We start from the raw sequence: 16523 nt of genomic DNA on the forward strand, positions 1-16523 counted from the left end.
TACTCAGGTGTGCCTGCGCCACGAAACGGATACAATGTGAAGGCGCGCCACTCTACGCCGACAGAAAATAAAATTAAAAGTCGGGCCACAATAACGCCAGGGTTTTTCATTACTCAAAAATGCTTATTTGGAAGCTCCAATTCCAACGTTATAAAATCTTAAGGTGTTCTGAAGTTCAATATTGTTTTTAATAAACTATATTTTTAACACTTAAAATTATAAAATAATAGGTATTGATAACATATTGGCTAAATTAACTATTTTGTTGTTCTTTTTTCGTATAATAGTACAAGTTTTAGAAATAAAATTGTAAATCTTTAATACAAAGGTAACGTCCTTTCAATCTAAGAAAATGTGTAACATCCGTTAAAAATTTTGCGATTATGCAAAAAATCTTTGTTAGCATATACAGTTGCAGCATTTTAACCATACTAGCGTCATCTATTGTGGACAGACTATATGAATATCCACTATTGAATACTAAGAACTGTGGCTCTTATTAACGCCATCTAACAGCGAGTAGTTACAGTATTACGTTTAGAAAATATTAAAATTTTTAGTAAGGGTAACACTATCAGTATAAAACTAGACGCCATTAGAGAATCGGATCTATTTTGATTGGTCCGTTCCATTGGCGCTTCACAGTCAGCGACGTTCATTCGTGAATTTAGGTATGGAACTCACACTTTGCAAGGCAGCGGTCACCAGTTCGGCGGCCATTTTGCCGTCGCGTGTTTCAATATTTTTGCAAATAAGAGTATATCCCACTTAATTACACCAATCGTTCGCAATTTTATCATAGGTAAGTGCGCTTTTAACATACATGCTGCAGTAGATAACGATTTTTATATTATTTGCACTAGGTATCTCCATAAAAGGTTATCATGCCTTTCGTGGTCGTTTTTACAGTGCTATAACAACAAGCTCACCCATTCGAAAGCACAAGTAACTCTCTGTTTTCGTCAGTTACGAGCTGTACATTATTTATAATCTATTTATGTGTAAAATTAAGCTAATAGAACTGTATTAAATCTTAGGTTTAATTTCAGGTTTGATGGGAAATTGTTGAAAATGTATCTTTACAATTTAACATTACAAGGCTCAACAGCCATTACACATGCGGTACACGGCAATTTCTCTGGTACTAAACAACAGGAAATCGTGATATCACGTGGTAAAACATTAGAATTGCTGCGGCCAGATCCTAACACAGGCAAAGTTCATACTCTGATGAAAGTGGAGATATTCGGAATCATTCGATCTATGATGTCCTTCCGTTTAACCGGCGGCACAAAAGGTTAGTGACCTAATTTCAATATTAGATAACCTATCTGACCACGTGGTGCTCGATTCAAAAGCTATTGCATTGTCTTGCTTCATACCCTTGTTTATTAGAGGAGTGTGGTATAACTAGATGCATATAGCAGAACCAACGCGTCGCTCTTAGCAGTTTTATATAATTGTTGAGATGTATGTAGTGATGGAACAATCCCATACTTAGCATTTGAACAATTATTGGTAAACCATGCTCAACTCCAAAACTAATTTTATTTTCTAATTTCAGATTATATTGTGATTGGTTCGGATTCAGGAAGAATAGTTATTCTGGAATATATTCCAAATAAAAACATTCTAGAAAAAGTACATCAAGAAACTTTTGGTAAATCTGGATGCAGGCGAATTGTTCCTGGTCAGTATTTGGCGATTGATCCCAAAGGGAGAGCTGTTATGATAGGTAAACAATTTTATTTACTTTGTACGTTAGTTGTTGTTACATAGGGCTTTATATCTCAAAATATGAAGTGTTACTTCAACAAAAGATATGGTTTTTTTTAATATACCCATCTTGTAAATATATAATTATATACATACCTCGTGAGGCTTGTCAGTACTCACAATATTACATATTATTGTAAAAATGTATGTGTTAATATTTCAGGTGCAATTGAAAAGCAAAAGTTAGTTTACATATTGAACAGAGATGCCGAAGCGAGATTGACAATTTCCTCCCCTCTTGAAGCTCACAAATCCAACACATTGGTGTACCACATGGTGGGTGTAGATGTTGGATTTGAGAATCCAATGTTTGCATGTTTAGAAATTGATTATGAAGAGGCAGATTCTGATCCTACTGGTAAGTAATAACTAATAATTAGCAGTTTTTATGTCAGGGCGAAATACAAAATGTTTGTATATTGAAATGTGACAGAGACATTTTATATGTATGCAGTCTTAAAGTATTTCAATAGTAAACCCTTTGCAATTGGCAAATTTCTCTGATGGGAGTACCAGCAATTCAGGGCAAATTTTGACCTCTTTGGACTTCTTTCTACCCTATTTCCTATTTCAGATTTGAAGCATAAACAAACTTATGATTATTTTGAGGTCCGTGTTTCTTACTGGTGGTGAAGTCAATCCTCTCTTGATGAATAAACCCTTCAAAAATTTATTTAGATTTCTTTTTAGCTTGTCAAATCAACATTATTTTTATTAACAGGTGAGGCTGCGCAAAAAACCCAACAAACTTTGACATTCTATGAATTGGACTTGGGATTGAATCATGTAGTAAGAAAATACTCTGAACCCTTAGAAGAACATGCAAATTTTCTTATAACAGTTCCAGGTGGGAATGATGGACCTTCTGGTGTACTTATTTGTTCAGAAAATTATCTGACTTATAAAAATTTGGGAGATCAACATGATATTCGATGTCCAATACCCAGGAGACGTAATGACTTAGATGACCCAGAGAGGGGAATGATTTTTGTATGTTCTGCTACTCATAAAACAAAATCAATGTTCTTTTTCTTAGCTCAAACTGAGCAGGGTGATATTTTCAAAATAACAATTGAAACTGATGAAGACATGGTAACTGAAATAAAACTAAAGTACTTTGATACTGTACCTGTTGCAACATCTATGTGTGTATTGAAAACTGGATTCCTCTTTGTAGCCTGTGAATTTGGAAACCAGTAAGTCAACCTCCTGCATTTTAAAACATATATATCCTGCTCTTCAGATTTTTTCAAAATAGCTTCTGGCTTTTTATGTAATAAATAAGATAGATGCCTGTTTTGGTTTTTGTTGAACTTGCTAAACAAGTAATAGTTTTGACCAAAAAACCAGGAATATTTTCTTCATTACTTCATTGCATGTTTCACTTATGAGTACAGGAATTATCCTTTACCCATTTTAAAATATCATGCTAGAAAAATTATCTCTGAACCAAGGTCCTACCTTATCTATAAGGTATGTGCACACTGATTTGAGATGCACAGATATTTAAAAAACAAATGTTGTTTTATAGTTAGCTTACAAAGTTACTAAATGGTATTTTTTTATTTTAGTTACTTATACCAAATTGCACATTTGGGTGATGAAGATGATGAACCGGAATTTAGCTCTGCTATGCCTTTAGAAGAAGGTGACACATTCTTCTTTGCTCCTAGACCTCTCCGAAACTTGGTTTTGGTTGATGAATTAGACTCGTTGTCGCCAATATTAGGTAAATACACAAATTTGTTTATGTATAAACAAAACTTCCTATTCTATAAGACCTTTTTAAACAAATACCATTTTTAGCGTGTCGTGTTGCTGATTTAACTGGTGAAGACACTCCACAAGTATATTTAGCATGTGGGCGGGGCCCCCGATCTTCTTTAAGAGCATTGAGACATGGTTTAGAAGTAGCTGAAATGGCAGTCTCTGAATTGCCTGGTTCTCCAAATGCCGTATGGACTGTCAGACGTCATAAAGATGGTGAGTATTACAAAATCATAAGGTGGAATCAAATATTTTGAAAATAATTTTCTGTGTAATTGTATGAAAATCAACTATTATTAACTTTGTAGGATAATTCATGTTTTGTAAGAAGACATGCATTTACTTGCTGTTAAAAGTAAATTTAAAATGGTGTTTTTTAGATATGATGTTAGAATAACATCATGTTTAATTTACAAATATTTATTTTTAAAAAGAAATTATCTTACATGTTATAAAATGGGGCAATAATGATTAAAAACTTTGGTCCGTGTTACTGACTTACTGTGACGTCACTAACCATATATGAATGCTCCTCTTTATAAACCAATTACTAATAAAACCCTGGTTGTTTGTCATACATAAACACCAGTGGTTTTTCTTTTCAGAATCTTCTATCCGGCAATGAACAAATTGAGATGGTTTCATCAATGGCAAAGGTAGGCATCGGAAATCCTATTAATCGTCACGGGAGGCTGCCTTGGCAAGAAGAACTATTATTCGCTAGCAGTTCTCAACAATTCCTACTTTACCTTATCATTTTTTTCTTTCTTTGGTTGCAGAGGAATATGATTCCTACATCATTGTATCATTCGTAAATGCCACTCTTGTGCTGTCAATTGGGGAAACTGTTGAAGAAGTGACAGACTCTGGGTTTTTGGGAACAACACCTACACTAAGCTGCCATGCATTGGGCAATGATGCCTTGGTACAAGTTTATCCAGATGGTATCAGACATATTAGAGCTGATAAACGTGTTAATGAATGGAAAGCTCCTGGGAAGAAATCAATAGTTAAATGTGCAGTTAATCAAAGACAAGTAGTAATTGCTCTGACAGGCGGTGAACTTGTGTATTTTGAAATGGACCCTGTAAGTATTCACAACATAGCAATAAGTAATAATTAAAATTTTAAAGTTTTTTGTCCTCCAGATATTGTTATTTCATCTGCTACATCACAGGTCTTAAACATAATGACTGCACTACTAAGAAAACAGACAAAAACAATATGTGCTATTTGTAATGTAACTTTGAGAGATAAAAAAATTGTGATATTTGGGCTACTTCTGCACATATAATGTTTCTTTTAGCAACATAGTTAACCTTATAGTGCTCTTTTACAAAAAAAATCATAACATTGTTAACTAAACAAATTATTAGAAAAATGTGTTATAGTTATGGAGTTTGCATGATGACAAATATACTAAGAGAAAAATAGTGGTAGTAGTCTATGTCAATTCATTGTAGTATTTTCATTTTTGACTTGGTAGTGCAGGAGATAACTGTTTTTACCGACGTGTTTGTTTGGCAATGCCTTTCAGTGTAGCCATACAAGAGTGGTTTGTAGCTGTCAATGCAGTGATGTATCCACAACGTCGTAGAGCATGTTGGTCTCCCGCTTGCGGTTGAGACTAGCACTTGGCATATTCCATAGCCAAGCTGGAGTCACTTCGACTGTGAAGGCGGCAAAACCATGCCATGGACAATCTCTTATAATACTTGATAAATAAGTCCTTACTTTTATTTTCATTATTAAAATTATTTGTGATTGAAATCTTTACAGACTGGACAACTTAATGAATATACTGAAAGGAAAAAGTTATCATCAGATGTGTCATGCATGGCCCTTGGTTCTGTAGCCACTGGGGAACAGCGTGCATGGTTTTTGGCGGTGGGATTAAATGACAACACTGTTAGAATTATTTCATTGGATCCTTCGGTGAGTCAATGCTACATGATTATTACAAATTTTCTGTAAATTTCTTTGTGATGATAACAGGACACCACTGAGTACAATTGATTATAAAAAACCAAATATGCGTTATTCTCAATACTGCTGATCAACCTGCAATATTCATTTAATTACATTTTTGTTTACAAATATAATAATCACACATTTTGATTGCAGGATTGCTTGGCACCTCGCTCCATGCAGGCTTTACCAGCTGGTGCTGAATCTTTATGTATTGTTGAGCAACCTTTTGAATCTGGTGCAAAATCAGCTCTGCATCTCAATATAGGACTAAGCAATGGAGTACTTTTAAGGACTACCTTGGATTCCGTCAGTGGTGATCTAGCTGACACCAGAACTAGGTAAATAAAATGTTGTTGTAACTTATTCCATATGGTAGTACTACATTATCTATGATGTCAACCTATTCGCTCCGTGTTTCATCTGAAAAACATTGACGATTAATTAACCAGATCTGAGATTTTTTACTCTGCTTATTTGTTATAATATATATTTTTTCACATTATTATATTAAACATTAATTTTTCCTAGGTATTTGGGATCAAGACCGGTAAAACTTTTTAAAGTAAGAGTACAAGCTACAGAAGCAGTCCTAGCAGTATCTTCTAGAACTTGGCTGGGATATCACTATCAAAATCGCTTTCATCTAACACCTCTTTCATATGAATGCTTGGAGTATGCTGCCGGCTTCAGTTCAGGTATACTTTAACTTGTATCAATAAACCACTGCTAGTAGAAATTATTTACCGACGTCTTTGTGTGGCAATGCTTTCGGGTGTGGCTATGCAAGAGTGGTGTGTAGCTGTTAATGCAGTGATGTGCCCACAACGTCGTAAAACATGTTGGTCTCCCGATTGCGGTTGAGATCGGCACTCGGCATATTCCATAGCCAAGCTGGAGTCACTTAGACTGTGAAGGCGGCAAAACCATGCCGTGGACAAAAAAAATCTTTCTTTTCTTTTTCTACTCACAATATTTCCTTTTTGTAACAAACTCTACAATATTGGTTGCTTTCTTTCCAGAACAATGTGCCGAGGGTATAGTCGCCATTTCATCAAACACGTTAAGAATTCTTGCTTTAGAAAAACTGGGGGCTGTATTTAATCAGACTTACTTGCCTTTGGAATATACACCTCGAAAATTTGTTGTTAATTCTGATAATAATCACATAATTATTTTGGAAACTGATCACAATTCTTATACTGAAGAAATGAAGAAACAACGGAGGTAATTTTATTAAATATGTGTAATGTTCGTTAGGAATTCTAACTTTGACTGTTTTGTTATATATTTGTGATGACAACTTACACATATCCTGAATTTCTTTGTAGATAATCCTGCAGTACTGATTTGATTTTAAATATATGATTAATTAAAGTGATATTATGCATATCTAATTAAAAATTGTCACTCCAGGGTGCAAATGGCACAAGAAATGAGGGAAGCAGCTACTGGCGGTGGGCCAGATGAACAGCAACTTGCTAATGAGATGGCTGATGCTTTCCTTTCTGACATTTTACCTGAAAATGTATTTTCTTCGCCAAAGGCGGGTGCAGGTTAGTTAGTTTTTAAATGTATTAAGCCACATTCTCTGGGCAAGAGCGGCATATGTCAATGTACATACATTGCTCTAATCGAATGTGGCAATATTAAATCCTTGCGTTAATCCCATGTGACTTCTGTAAGTCATTTGATTCAAGCATTGGATACAAATTTAATAATAATATAAATCAAATATCTAAAAAACTATTGAATGCCTAAGTAATTTTGAAATTTACTTTTATATTTTATTAAATATGTTCTGTTTTAATAGATATATATATTTATATATATACAAATGAAATAATGGACTACATTTTGATGGGTATTTTAACATTTTTTTTTTCTTATCAGGGATGTGGGCATCGCAAATCCGCGTAATTGATATGGGAATTAGTGGTGGACAACCCAGTACATTATTCAAACTGCCTTTGGAGCAGAATGAGGCAGCTGTGTCGGTGTGCATTGTGCGTTGGGCGGAACACACTCAGCCTCACTTGGTTGTGGGAGTTGCTAAAGACATGATTCTATCACCTCGATCTTGCACTGAAGGAAGTTTACATGTATACAAGGTAAAATTTTACATACAAACATATGTAACTTATTTGTTTGCAATTAACATACAGCGACAGAATGTCAGACCTGACAATGCTATATAGGAATTGCGAACAGTTCTATCACACGCTGTACCTAAATCCTACACAGCATTATGTATTAGTATTTCCCCATTCATAATGTTTAAATATAATTTAAATTTAAGATATTACACTAATATTATCAACTTTAGACTTACGAAGTTTACTCTCTTTTGTTGACAGATTTTCTCAAATACTGGAAAACTAGAATTAATTCATAAAACACCAATCGATGAATATCCAGGAGGATTAGCTGCCTTCAATGGCAAACTTTTAGCGGGCGTAGGCCGCATGTTGAGAATGTATGATCTCGGACGACGAAAATTACTGCGCAAATGCGAAAATCGTCACATTCCAAATCTAATTTCTGACATTAAAACTGTTGGGCAAAGAATCTTTGTGTCAGATGTGCAAGAATCTGTTTTTTGTGTTAAATACAAGAAACGAGAAAATCAATTGATAATCTTCGCTGATGATACCAATCCCAGATGGATAACCAATACTTGTATATTAGATTATGATACTGTAGCTATGTCAGACAAATTTGGTAACATAGCTATTATGAGATTACCACACTCTGTCAGTGATGATGTTGACGAAGATCCAACAGGGAACAAGGCTTTATGGGACAGAGGTAAGATTTCTTTGATCATTATGTTAACTGCAATTATTTATGGAAAGCTCTGGTAAAATTGTTATGATGAAAACTATATCTTTAACACATGCTAGACTAATGAACAATGCTTATGATTACTTATTTCCTCTGAAGTACATTAAAATTCTGATGAAGTATTTTCATCTTTCCAAATGTATTGACTGTTTTTTCTTTTTTCAGGTTTATTGAATGGAGCATCACAAAAAGGAGAAATTGTTGTCAATTTTCATGCAGGAGAAACTGTCACATCTTTGCAAAGAGCTACACTGATACCTGGTGGATCAGAAGCTCTTTTGTATGCTACTGTAAGTGGTGCTCTAGGAGTACTACTTCCATTCACATCTAGAGAAGACCATGACTTCTTCCAGCATTTGGAGATGCATATGAGAAGCGAAAACTCTCCATTATGTGGCCGTGATCATTTGTCTTTTAGAAGTTATTATTATCCAGTTAAGGTAGGCATAATATATATATATTTTTTTTTTACAAAATCACAATAGAGGTTGCTTACTTTCGTAGAGCCCTGACAGATGAACAAGCAAACTAGCGTCTACTATAATCATGAATTTTTACCTCATTTCAGAAATTGCATGCTATTTGTTTACTTTTATTGTGTATCATGATGATGTATGTATATTTCTTCAGCACAAACACAATCTTCTCTGTAAACAATAGGTACTCTATTTATCTGGCAGCTATAGCCAATGAGTGTTTTATACCTCAACCTATATCTCAAATTTAGACTTCAGAAAGTTGATTTAAATTGTTTGGTGATAAGATAAAATTTTATTTTTTTCATTCCAAACGATTAAAAACTGAATTGTAGTAAATTATTGCTACATACATGTGCTTTGCATCAATGTTTTTATTAATTGCCTCATAACAGTATAATTGTTATATTCAGTTCAATAGATGCATTACATCTCTTGTTGACGTCAAGTCTACCACCTGATTGAATGAAATTTGGCAGACATGAGAACACTGTATTTTTTTAATAATTTAAATGCAATAAACATTGAGATTGGAGAACATGTGGTATCTTCTATGAACTGATTTACAGTGTAGTAACCACACATAAACATTTATTGAAATTCTTCTAAATCTACCTAAGAGAATAATTTTTCTGTTATTCTGCTTTCTATTCAATTTTCTGGGATTCTATTCTAAATCGTAAAAAGATTTGTTAACTTTAACTTCCACAGTAAGTCAGCAAATATTTTGCGCGCAGCGGATGTTTGCGTTACACTGTGGATAAAGGAGCATCGAAATGCAGCGGCGCGTGCGCTAGCCGTTATGGCGGCCGCGCGCCGCACCTTTCGCTGCCATTCTGGAGAGTCAGGAATGCGGCGATATCTGCATTTCTGTAGTATTTGGAATGAACATACTTATTGACCAAAAATATTACAATGTTTGTGAAAATTAAATATAATCCTATCATACTACCAAATGCCATATAGGGAAAATAATGAGTTTTAATATCGTAATTACTCACGGTTAAATTTAGGTAAATATTGCACAAACTACTATAATGCGTGGCCGTGCAAATACGGTACAGTTCGCGTGTCCAAGTCGAACTGGTACTTCCTCCGCCCCTAATAACACCGACATCTGTCGACCCGATGATATTACCTCACATATTTTAGATTAAAAAATACCACAGACTAAATAATAATTTCTTCAAACATTGCATCATACTGACAATTAACAAAGTTTCTATCAAATTAAGTAAAACTCCATTTTTAGATTTGTGAACAACAAAACAGTGCATACCCTGAGAAATAACTAACCTTGAATGCTAATTGTAATTTTTTTATTGTTACAGAACGTTATAGATGGAGATCTCTGTGAACAGTTTAATTCTTTGGAACCTGCGAAACAAAAAGCAATCGCCGGGGATCTCGAAAGAACTCCGGCCGAAGTTTCCAAGAAACTGGAGGATATTAGAACCCGATACGCATTCTAATTTAAGTGTGATTGATGACTGTTTTTAAGAATAAATTTAGTACCCTACAACATACATCTATCGTTCATATTATTCCCTAATCCTACTGAGAGTAGTCTGTTTTTTTTTAATCAAAACATTACTACTTCTGAACATGCAAAATTGTCATTATGACTTCAGTAAGTCACAAAAACTTCGTTATATGTTATACTGATTAAAGCATCGAGGAACTTAAATACTTATATTGGATAACTTCATTTGCCATCCAGTGAACAATCTCATTTTATACTACTCAAAATGACTGACTGCAAAGCACCACCATCTATATTCGATATATTTAGCCTTTACAACAATTGGTCGTTTTGCTCAATAAAATATGCAGAAATTTTTAAGAGTATAATTACACTGAAGAAATCAATCTAATTTACGTGAAGTTGACAAAATTTACTTTTGTAGGTAAACAAAAGCAAATTTTGTGAATTTAACCAAAAAGAAGATAACCATATGACAACGTACGCAAAAGAAAACCATACACTTCAGAGGCGCATCCTTTTCTAAGGCGTCAATTTTATACTAACAATGGATATTTAAGTTAATCTAGTCATTTTAAAGGTTAGCATTATTGTAAAAATAAAATGCATTTATATTACATTTTTTATATTTTAAGTAATTTTAAACTTAAATCACTAGGCCTCTAAAAAATTAACAAAAATCTAGTCTTCTGTTTATGGGAACAAATCCAGTAAAATATCACAAAAAATAGTGTTTTATCCTTACAAACTAGTAGACTATAATATAATTAGTGTTAAAAAACTATAATATTATAAAAAATTCTTTAGAGACAGTCATGACAAAACGCCTTTCTTGTGTTTTTTTGGCTGAGGGTTCTTCATCATCTGTTGCTTCGCACATGCCTTGGCAAAGTCATCGCGTCATCCACGGTGCAGTCAGTTGAGTACTGAGTTTTTTCATGAATTCTCTCAGATTCAAAGGCTTATCACGTTTTGTTAGAACATTGTGACAGTAAATGACATATGAATTGATAAATGCTATATTTAGTAAGCCATAAAACATGGTCATTGGCCATCTATTCGTTTTTCTCGAACAGGACGATGTTGAGCACATTTTATCAAATGTGTCAACGCCGCCCTTAGTCTGATTCTAATACATTATTATTTCATGCTTGCCGGTTGTTGGGTTGATGACACCTTCTTCATCACACGATGATAACGGATAAACCTTCTTCGAGGGCTTCAGCTTGTATGACACTAGTGTCAAACATTCATCGTAACAGAACATTGATGTGCCTATTGGTCTAAAACGGGTGTTTTTCAACTCTTCAGGGATCTCGCGTTTATTAGATCTTATAGTGCCAACAAAGATCAGTTTGTACAGTGCCTGAAGAAGTGATTTCACGAGAGGTCGCGAGAGGAGGAGAGGAAAGGAAAAATAAAAAATAACCATAAAATAAAAGTTAACCATACGCCTCCCGAGTGCATCAACTGGTCATAGCCGCTGAACTATGGTACTTATAGCATAGACACAACCGTCCTGCGACAGGGTTGACCGACGACGAGTTGACTGAGAAGGACAAGTTAATACGCGCGCCTAATAAAAAGAGATTGCAATATGTTTATTTCGCAGGCGCCTTTGCGACGTAGGTTATATTTCTAGGGTTAATGAAGAGTATGCTGATATGTAGTAAAAGTCACCGCCGTCCCCTGCATCTGCTTTCAAGCAGATTTAAAATGGAGAATTCATTGAAGGTTCACATAACGATTATATTGTATACATAGGCAACCAGATTTTTGATTTTTTACGTTACTACTTGGTTACCTTCGTTACCTTGTTCATATCGTGCGAACGAATCCCAGACCCGATTTTTGATGGTTACAATGTTTCTTTTTTATGGTTGCCGTTTTTTGGACATTTTATTTTGGGTAAATAATTTCTTCAGTTAAATTTTTATTTTCTCCTATTCTTCACAAATTCTTTCGTGTTTGCTTTCTGCAACTGCTTTTCAACACCTTTTATTTAATCTATTTTTAGAATTTTTAAATAGCACAATTTTTTTTTTTTTTCTTACAATATGTACTGCTTTACATAATTTGCTTGCCTTAGGGTCTTGCCCGACCCCTGCACTGCTTTTTGAGTCTTAATTTTAGTCCTACTCCAAAAAAGACTAAAAAGGTTTGGCGACACTTCTTTTTACTCACCAGTGAGGTGATGTTCTCTTCCTCTACTATCCTGATAACTGAGACTTGGGTTCTGCTCTTACCGCACCGAAAACGGGACAGCCAATGATCAGGTGCACCACGGTCTGGTCTACATCCGGGTCACAGATGCACGAGGCACACTTCTTGAACTTAAACCTATATAAGCTACTCGGAGAATCCCCCGTGCACCGTAAACTTCTGGACCAGATCGTGTCCAAGACTAGGTTTCTTGTAGAGACTAATAATAGTCCTCCTGCCTGCATAGAACGTTAACGTCTCGACTTTATGCTTTGACAAATTAGCCATAGCGGGGGCTGGATCGGGTTAAGTCGGACTTTATAAAACGTAGAGCACCCTCGTGTTCCTTCATCGTAGCTACACGGCAGAGCATTGAAAACGGTTTCGCACATATTTGCAGCCCCGCCAACGCTGGCTTCCCACACTGCCGTCTGGTTTATCTTAAGAGATGACTCCCGGAGCCGCCCAAACGCCAAGAAGACTAAGACAAATAGTACTCACTAGTATAAACGATTACCAGCAATTGATCTATGCCGCTACCGCTAACTTTAACTCAACGTGTAAGACGTTCACTACCGTTGCATTATGATATCGAAATCACTCTCCCTCCCATGCTAGCAGATGGAACTTTATGTATGCACAAAAATTTTGATTTTTTGGCGTTAACATACGAACTGACAGACAGACTGAATCCTATCTACAAGTATCTGATGTTTTTCTATCGTCGAAGTAAATAATACAGTTACGTTGTCTTAACGGATGTTGTTAATAGCCAGGCACTTCATTGTCTTTTGCCTGTATCCAGTTCATCCAATGCTTCTCTGAAAATCATCTCCGAACTATACATCTGAACTGTACATCTTCGCTAAGATTGGAGATGAAATACAACCTTGCTGCACTCCTTGTAAAATTTCTACTTCATCTGTTAATTTATCTTAAACACATACATTCGCCTTTTGATTCCAATAGAGAGATTCTATATAATTGTTTTATAAATCGTACGTCTTAGGAGTGAAACCTATAGACCGAAGAATGTCTTTCATTTTAACGTGTCTACTACTCTATCAAATGCTTTTTCATACTCAATAAAGCACAAAGATATATAGCGATTTATGTCTCATCATTTCTGCATTAAGAGATTGATATCTGAAAAGTGCAATTCTTCCAATCCATTGATGAACACAAATTGTGATGTAGATATTTCTACTTCACATTATCTACAGATTCTTTTTTGAATTACTTACAGAAATTTTTTAGGATATAACTCATTACGAAACTCGATCTAAATTAATTGCATTTCTACGCAGAAGCAATTTTGGACAAGATGACTAAAGTTGATCTCAGCCAATCCGATGGTATAAAGCCCGATTCACATATGGAATTAAATTTTATTACTACTAATTCCAATTTCAGTGGTTCATCTCTGCCTATAGATTTATGTGCCTTAGACTTTTTTTATTGCATAAACAATTTCACTTTTATTAATGCACGATCCAGTTAATTTTTTTTCTTTTTGTGTGTATGTGTGTGTGTATATATGTATATACATGTATTGTGATTCATTATAATTGCTTCGATTTTCTTCTTCGGAGACGTCTACGTATATAATTTCCCTGGAGATAGTTTATATTGGATGCTCGAAATAACAGGCCTATTCATTACTATGCGCTCTCAATATTTCCTGAGAGGCTAATGATGTATTTCACGATATCTTCGTAAAATCGTATCTGTTCTGTTGATTCATCTCGGCCGCTTGCATCTTTTTATGCTGAAGTCCCATGAGGTATTTATAGTAGATATCCGAATGGATTTTGCTGAAATGAAAAAACACATAATAAATGATGCTATTCAAATCCTACAAAACAGTGTCACCTTATTGTAAGTTGATATCAATTCCATTTTGGTCTGTAAAGCTAGAATGTCCATAATTTGTCTCGTTCTTATCGTGGGTAACCACTTTCATCGCCGGTGATATTCATATCCAAAACAATTCAGCTTTAAAGTTTCGAGAACTAAATATCTTTTTACTTTGATGTAAGAAAATGTCAAAAAATACATTTTTGTCAACGAAACAAAGCTGCATGAAAAAAAATGCTCCATAGATTACACTTTTTTAAATATTTTTCGAAGTACTACCTCCAACATCTACACAAAGATTCATACATCTGCACCAATCTTCAAAGCAAATATTCTTATATGTAACGGGTTTCTCAATGACTTAGGTTTGAACGAATCGAACATAGTGTGCTAATCTGGCTTAATTTTAAGGAATTGAAACCTCATGGTGCCAAATAAAGGCGAGTCAAAAGTTTTACCAGAATGATTAGTCCCTCATCTTGATTGCAAAGCGCGCGGGGACTGTGATATATACTAAAGCCCGCGCAAAAATTCTTTCGTAGCGGAGGTGCTTGTGCAAAAAATTATAAAGATTTTTAGATTCAATCATCCTTCACTGAGTACTTATCTGTCACCAGCTGGCATCTCTGTCATTATTATTATCGCTTCAACCTAAGGACGTCCACGGTTGGACTTAGGCCTTCTCATAGATTTCCAATAAGACCGGGTAAAAGCAGCCTGTATCCAGCATCTTCTGACGACCTGAAGGTCGTCTGTCCGCCTTATAGGTGGACGGCCTATGCTGCACAGGCCAGTCCGTGACCACCACTCCAGAACCTTATGCGGTTCTAGCGGTCATGTGCATTCTACGCGCTAAATGGCGGACCCATTGCAACTTCAACTTGCTAATTCTCTGGGCTACGGTGATTACGCTCGTTCGTCTACAGATCTTCTCATTCTTGATTGACCACGTTTCAGTGACTTAAGTCATCATTGGTCGTAAACCTTCGTCTCGGGGCACTAAAGCGAGACAGGACATTAGACGAGAAGATATTTTGTAGTCACCCGAACGCGGTACTGCCTAGTTGGATTTGACAATTGACCTTTTTTTTCGAAGTTCCGAGTCAACAACATTGAAAAAACTAGCCTGCATCTGATATAATGGTGCGCGATATAGACATTTGACAATGTTTTCGTCTTATCTATAATCGTTTTAAAGCCCGCCCATTGCGAAAATCTGTTTAGGTATTTATGTATCGTTCCGAGTTCCTCCATCGATTATGCAATGACTCATATGTCGCCGCCAGTCTGAAAGCGAGTGATATATTCGCTTTTAACGCTGATGCCGAATCCTTGCTTCTCCGGGAGCTTATAGGCATCTCCCATGGCAGTGAAGTTTCGTAGATAAATCATTTTCCTGTCTCATGCCGCTTTTAAATGGGTTGCTTTTGAAGGAGCAATTCATTAGGCTTCAAGTTGGAATTGAAGTCGTGAATAATCATTACAAGAACGTTACCGACAGATATCCATATTTGTATAAAACAGGATGTTACTGTAATACTGGTATAAACAAAGGAAAAGCCAAATTTTGAACAAAAATGTAATTTTACTTTTAAATAATGGATTTTACCTGCGAACGTTTCACACAAAGACTTTTTTCCGCTACTAACTATTCAACTTACGTAAGTTCAATAATTAAATTGAATAACTTTATCGTGTTGACCTATTCAACTAGATTTATTTAATTAATACCAATTTGCGTAATACGACCCTTTCGTGTTGAATACTACCGTGACATACCATCGATGACTTGCGAGGGTTCGTTATTTCCGTTGACCCACTTCTGATGTACGTACGTGGTATGAAAACTATACCTCTTGCTTTCACGTCAACGAGGAAACGGAAATGTTACATGTTGGGTTAGTCTAACATAAATCACTTTAAACAGTTCGTAGTATTATACTAAATCTTTCGACTAAAAGAACTTAACATTTTCCAAAACGAAAGTAAATAATAATATAAAAAAAATATTTAAATAAAAACATATCACAGGTTTTAAGTAATATTTCTATAAAAAAACGTCAGCTATAGCTAAACTACGGCAAAGCGGTGACGGGGTTTAAAAAAATCTATTTTTTAGTTTACGAGACTGTTCGTAATTTATAATAATA

At 35.2% G+C, this 16523-nt stretch overlaps 1 protein-coding gene across 3 annotated transcripts; it reads left to right on the top strand.

Annotated features, from left to right (window-relative positions):
- Window positions 1-608: 608 nt before the first annotated feature.
- Window positions 609-10357, top strand: Sf3b3 (splicing factor 3b subunit 3). Of its 3 annotated transcripts, none has more exons than XM_068762056.1 (17): window positions 609-802; window positions 1050-1297; window positions 1565-1735; window positions 1940-2134; window positions 2498-2972; window positions 3348-3505; window positions 3583-3759; window positions 4323-4630; window positions 5323-5478; window positions 5668-5852; window positions 6043-6209; window positions 6534-6738; window positions 6928-7067; window positions 7405-7622; window positions 7869-8319; window positions 8521-8795; window positions 10163-10357. In XM_068762056.1, exons 2-17 carry the CDS (start codon window positions 1072-1074, stop codon window positions 10301-10303), a joined length of 3648 nt encoding a protein of 1215 aa, XP_068618157.1. In that variant the 5' UTR covers window positions 609-802; window positions 1050-1071; the 3' UTR covers window positions 10304-10357. The 3 variants fall into 3 exon arrangements, with proteins under 3 accessions (XP_068618157.1, XP_068618159.1, XP_068618158.1); XM_068762057.1 differs by having other exon boundaries at window positions 656-671; XM_068762058.1 differs by lacking the exons at window positions 5323-5478; window positions 5668-5852; window positions 6043-6209; ... (4 more) ...; window positions 8521-8795; window positions 10163-10357 and adding an exon at window positions 4149-4199 and having other exon boundaries at window positions 4323-4411.
- Window positions 10358-16523: the final 6166 nt, after the last annotated feature.

This window comes from Battus philenor, unplaced genomic scaffold (genome assembly GCF_028537555.1).
Source record: "Battus philenor isolate CCGP_79_NKW_IND1 unplaced genomic scaffold, ilBatPhil1.0.hap1 SCAF_16, whole genome shotgun sequence".
Lineage (NCBI taxonomy): Eukaryota > Metazoa > Arthropoda > Insecta > Lepidoptera > Papilionidae > Battus > Battus philenor.